The sequence below is a fragment of the Babylonia areolata genome, chromosome 7, assembly GCF_041734735.1.
Source record: "Babylonia areolata isolate BAREFJ2019XMU chromosome 7, ASM4173473v1, whole genome shotgun sequence".
In the NCBI taxonomy this organism is placed as follows: domain Eukaryota; kingdom Metazoa; phylum Mollusca; class Gastropoda; order Neogastropoda; family Buccinidae; genus Babylonia; species Babylonia areolata.
The window spans coordinates 40,612,861-40,618,828 of record NC_134882.1 but is presented as its reverse complement, the minus strand read 5'-3'; the positions used below and the strand labels follow the sequence as shown (position 1 = coordinate 40,618,828).

Genomic DNA, 5,968 nt, shown 5'->3' with positions numbered 1-5,968 from the left:
TAGCGTGTGATGTAAAAAGAGAATTCGCAAGGCATCCATCCCTTTTCCGTTGTTGTCCTGGTGCAGTAAATGTCATGAATGTCATGGGCAGCCTCGTCAGAGACGACAGAAAGAAGCAAGGGTGTGAGAACAGAATCTAGTAAAGAAAAGAAAAGAAAAGAAAAAAATAAAGCGACAGATGTTCCTTATACAGTCACATTTATACTGGCTGTATACATTTCTGTGTTACAAGGAAAGGGGCTTTATGATGATGCAAATTGATTTCTGGTATTAATGATGATGCTGCAAACATTGTGGGGAAGGAAGGGGGGTATAAAACTCTGTACTTGTCGATCGTTAAGGCAGTCCTGTCCGCCTGCGCTTTGGAGGAAGGATCACCACTCGCTAGAATCTGGAAGCAACCATTGTCGGCTGAAGAAGACTCCGCACTGCAGGACTCTTGCCGAGGAACGAGCCCAGCACCATGACCAACCCGTGGCCGCTCAGGCTTCTGCTATGCAGTTGTCTCCTGTGGACCACGGCTGCAACAGGGTAAAATAGACTGATTCTTCTTCTTTTTCTTCTCTTCTTCCTCCTCCTCCTCATTCTTCTTTTTCTTCTTCGTTCGTGGATGCGACTCCCACGTTCACTCGCATACACTAGTGGGCCTTTACGTGTATGACCGTTTTTATCTCCGCCATGTAGGCAGTCATTCTCCGTTTTCGGAAGGGTGTGTTGACGGGCGCAATAGCCGAATGATTAAAGCGTTGGACTTTCAATCTGAGGGTCCGGGGTTCGAATCACGGTGACGGCGCCTGGTGGGTAAAGGGTGGAGATTTTTACTATCTCCCAGGTCAACATATATGCTGACCTGCCAGTGCCTGAACCCCCGTCGTGTTTTCGCAAGCAGAAGATCAAATACGCACGTTAAAGATCCTGTAATCCATGTCAGCGTTCGATGGGTTATGGAAACAAGAACATACCCAGCATGCACACCCCCGGAAGCGGAGGATGGCTGCCTACATGGCGGGTTAAAAACGCCATGTAGGCAGTCATTCTCCGTTTTCGGAAGGGTGTGTTGACGGGCGCAATAGCCGAATGATTAAAGCGTTGGACTTTCAATCTGAGGATCCGGGGTTCGAATCACGGTGACGGCGCCTGGTGGGTAAAGGGTGGAGATTTTTACTATCTCCCAGGTCAACATATATGCTGACCTGCTAGTGCCTGAACCCCCTTCGTGTGTTATACGCAAGCAGAAGATCAAATACGCACGTTAAAGATCCTGTAATCCATGTCAGCGTTCGATGGGTTATGGAAACAAGAACATACCCAGCATGCACACCCCCAGAGCGGAGGATGGCTGCCTACATAGCGGGTTAAAAACGGTCATACTCGTAAAAGCCCACTTGCGTATATACGTGTGAACGTTAGAGTTGCAGACCACGAACGCAGAAGAAGAAGGAAGGGTGTGTTGGGGGGACCGTGGGTTTGTGCATGCTGGGTATGTTCTTGTTCCATAACCCACCGACCGCTGGAGATGCGAACACACCAGTGGACTGCGCCCCATCTCCCCTATCAGTCAACAGAACATCCCTCGGTAGCCCAGCTAAATTGCGCCCAACAGCAACCTCCCACAACACGACATTTTTCATCAGCATACTGATGTTGGTCGTTAAGTGGAAGAAGAAGAACGCTGACATGGATTTCAGGATCTTTAATCGGATACACAAGTGGACTTTTACGTGTATGGCCGTTTTTACTCCCGCCATGTAGGCAGTCATTCTCCGTTTTCGGAAGGGTGCGTAGGGGGGGACCGGGATGTGTGCATGCTGGGTATGTTCTTGTTCCATAACCCACCGAACTCTGAAATGAATTTCTAGATCTTTTACGTGCATATTTGATCTCCTCCTTGCTTATACACACGAACGGGGGTTCAGGCACCGTGGGTTCAGGCACTCGTAGGTCTGCACATCTGTTGACCTGGGAGATGGGAAAAAATCTCCACCTTTTACCCACCAGGCGCCGTGACCGAGAATCGAACTCGGGGCCCTCAGATTGAAAGTCCAACGCTTTGACCACTCGGCTGTTGCGCTCGTCAATGACTGTTTTTCATGGTGTTGTGTGCATGCGCTTGACTGTGCCTGTCTAGGGACCGTATTCAAGACAAAATTCATTTTGCCTTACGGCAAGTTGCCTTTGACATGGAACGAACACGCGGTACGTACAGTTTAACGTGAAGTGTAGTTATCTTCATATTCAAGACACGCACGGTGCACAATGACAGCTAACCCATCGTCTGTAATAAGAAAAAAAATCCCGATGATTCTCTTCTGCACATATTTTTTTAATTCTCACCGCACCACAGTTCAGATCATTGTCGAGAGAGATCGGAAAACACGTGCAGAGCACGCCTGTTTTCCCTCAAAACTGAAACTTTCCCTCAACAAAAAAAAAACAACGCTACAAAAGAATTCGCCATTTTCAACTTCGCGAGCAGTCACCCTTCGCAGTGAGGGTAATTGCCTTCGTGTTTGTAGGGTAGGCTCTTTTTGGGCAGTTTGTCTTGCCTCAGACAGATTACCCGTAGGAACATATAAGCCGCAGGCACTAGGCCTATGGTCTATTGAATACAGCCCCAGGCAGAATGACATTGGAAACGAATATGATGAGCGCCATTAGGTAGCTCTCAGTCGGCTGTTCACAGGCAGGCTAAGTGCGCGTGACTGTGCTTCACTGAATGAACCAGGAAATGAATAGTAGTAGTAGTTGTAGTAGTAGTAGTAGTAGTATAGGGACTGACAAGTCATCTGCCTAGACCTCTCGGCCTTTTTATGTCCCCATCGAATCTTCATCTTCACTTCTTCCATTTTATTTATTTATTTATTTTCTTCTTTTGTTTGTTGTTGTTGGGCGGGGTATGCAAGTACACTTCTGCAAGAAACTTTTTTCATTCTTCATAATAAAAAAAATTTTCTGTTAAGATGGCGTTGGTGTCAGTGAGATTTTTGAACGTGTTTATATTTTGTGCAAGTTTAACTTCGGTTGGTAGTGCATTCCATGTTTGTGCAATTCGGTTAGCCAATGATTTTTTTTTCTTATGTTGGTGTTGCATTGTTCTAAACAAATTTACTTTTCTGAATTTCTTGAACTATCATAGTCCGACATTCCAAAGATTTAAGTATGTAAGTCTTTGTTGATAACTCATATTCTTGCATTCTTTTAATAATTTCGTTGCTCTTCTTTGGACCCTTTCTATTGCTATAGCTTGTCTCTTAAGGTATGGGTGTCATAATGAGCGCTTAAAGGTAGCTATTTCAGTCGCTGCTACCCAGGTAAGCAACCTGTTGTAAAAACGAGTTGTTTGTTCAACGTTTTACATGTGTGTGTGTGTGTGTGTGTGAACAAAAGCGTGCCTTCCTACTTTCTGACCTTCTCCCGATCCGTGATGCCCGGAAACTCCCTGGCGGTGGGAGTGCACATGACCGGTCACGTGACGCCCGTGCACGTCCGCCTGGAAATCATGGACTACGATGGACTGCGACTGCAACCGGGACAGAGTTATGTGATGGACCCGTCAGGTAGGCTTCGTGTGTGTGTGTGTGTGTGTGTGTGTGTGTGTGTGTGCGGATGTGTGTGTGTGTGTGTGTGTGTGTGTGCGGATGTGTGTGTGTGTGTGTGTGTGTGTGTGTGTGTGTGCGCGCGCGGGGGTGGATTGCGGAGGGTGATGGGGGAGGAGTGGGGGCGGGAGGGGGGGAATGCATGGGTGGGTAGTCGGAGGTGTGTGTGTGTGTGTGTGTGTGTGTGTGTGTGTGTGTTGTTGTTGTTGTTGTTGTTGTTGTTTGGTGTGGTGTGGTGGTGGTGGTGGTGGTGTGTGTGTGTGTGTGTCGTTGTTTTTTGGTGTGGTGTGGTGTGGTGGTGGTGGTGGTGGTGTGTGTGTGTGTTTGTGCGTGCATGCATACTTGTGTGTTGTATGTAGCCAATTTGTGTAGGGTGCGCGCGCGGGATAGGGGAGTATCCTTCTACCTCAGTTAACGTACTAAATTGTTGAAACCATTACAGTTATAATCATTGGACTTTGGACTTTAACAGTGTACATGTCGTGAAAGTAATTTGAGGGTTGATGTGTTGACCATAGTGAGAACAGTTTGGTTTGTTGATTCCATTTTCTCTCTCTCTCTCTTCACCCCCTCTCTCTTTCTTTTAATTCTTTAAAGCGGTGTTGCATTCTGTTTCTGTATCTTGTATTGATGTGCAACTACTCTGTGGGTCTCTTTGTTAACTCCCCTTTCTCCTGCTTGCACACCAGTTAGCTTTCTTGCCTGTGTGTTTGAAATGCATTTATTCCTTCTGTTTTTTTCTTCCCCCCAGAAACATTCAAGAATGTGTCCTTGCCGGTGAGTTCCTCTGTTTTTCATTTAATTCCATTCCACGCAGTAGTTCTGAGATGATAGTCCAGAGAACAGAGTTCGACAACTTTTAGATTTGAATTGGGTTGTTTTTATTTTATTTTTTTTAATTCTATATATAGTTTTCTATTAATTTATTGGGTTTTCTTGTTGTTGTTGTTGTTTTGTTTTTTTAGTTCGTTTTTTTTTTTGTCAGTTCTTTCCTTCTTCCCTTTTAACTGCCGATAGAACAGGTGTTCACTGGATCTGGATTAGGATCTTAACCTGGTGCAACAACTGTTACACTCCAGCACACATACACAAAAACCTTAAGGCTAATACGAAAGCAATTGCAGTTAGTATGTATACATGTATGAAGGAGCGACTCTTTTGTCAGCATGTCTCCCATTCACCCCAAACATTGATTTCGTATCAAGCTTTAATATATTCTGAAAAGACGCGAATCATCCAATTCAAACATGCGTAACTATGTGTTGTCCTTTTCCTGCAAATTTCCAAGAGTTTGAAGACATGTGGAATCATTCTATTTAAACTTTCGTAACTATGTGTTGTCCTTTTCCTGCAAATTTCCAAGAGCTTGAAGACATGTGGAATCATTCTATTTAAACTTTCGTAACCATGTGTTGTCCTTTTCCTGCAAATTTCCAAGAGCTTGAAGACATGTGGAATCATTCTATTTAAACTTTCGTAACCATGTGTTGTCCTTTTCCTGCAAATTTCCAAGAGCTTGAAGACATGTGGAATCATTCTATTTAAACTTTCGTAACCATGTGTTGTTCTTTTCCTGCAAATTTCCAAGAGCTTGAAGACATGTGGAATTATTCTATTCAAACTTTCGTAACCATGTGTTGTCCTTTTCCTGCAAATTTCCAAGAGCTTGAAGACATGTGGAATCATTCTATTCAAACTTTCGTAACCATGTGTTGTCCTTTTCCTGCAAATTTCCAAGAGCTTGAAGACATGTGGAATCATTCTATTCAAACTTTCGTAACCATGTGTTGTCCTTTTCCTGCAAATTTCCAAGAGCTTGAAGACATGTGGAATCATTCTGTTTAAACTTCCGTAACTATGTGTTGTCCTTTTGCTGCAGGTTTTCAAGAACTTGAAGACACGTGAATCATTCTATTTAAACTTCCGTAACTGTGTGTCATCCATTTGCTGCAGATTTCTAAGAGCTTCTAAACACGAATCATTCTATCCAAACTTCCGAAACAGTGTTGTCCTTTGACGCAGATTTCCAAGAGCTTGAAGACAAGTGATTCATTCTATTTAAACTCCCGTAACTGTGTGTTGTCCTTTTAATGCAGATCTCCAAGAACTTGAAACGGCCAGAGTCCGCTTTGTACCTTCGGATGATGGGTTCGGGTGGAATGACGTTCGACCACTTTGAGACACTGAACTGGAAGAACAGGCGAATCAGTCTCTTCCTCCAGACAGATAAGAAGGCGTACAAACCTGGAGAGACAAGTACGCCCTCTCTCTGTCGCTCTCTGTCTCGTAGTAGTAGCAGTAGATGTAGCAGTGTTTAAACAAAATATTGTTGTGTCGTTATCGTTAATGTTGTTGTCACAAGGACAGATTGG

The 5,968-nt window shown here is 44.3% G+C and overlaps 1 protein-coding gene across 1 annotated transcript in view; it reads left to right on the top strand.

Moving 5' to 3' along the window:
• Positions 1-342: 342 nt before the first annotated feature.
• LOC143284036 (CD109 antigen-like) overlaps positions 343-5,968 on the top strand; it is a 50,932-nt gene continuing 45,306 nt past the window's right edge. The window contains exons 1-4 of the mRNA XM_076590632.1: positions 343-531; positions 3,388-3,557; positions 4,348-4,373; positions 5,693-5,852. Coding sequence (XP_076446747.1) covers positions 464-531; positions 3,388-3,557; positions 4,348-4,373; positions 5,693-5,852 — 424 coding nt within the window. The 5' untranslated portion in view covers positions 343-463. The remainder of the gene's footprint in view (positions 532-3,387; positions 3,558-4,347; positions 4,374-5,692; positions 5,853-5,968) is intronic.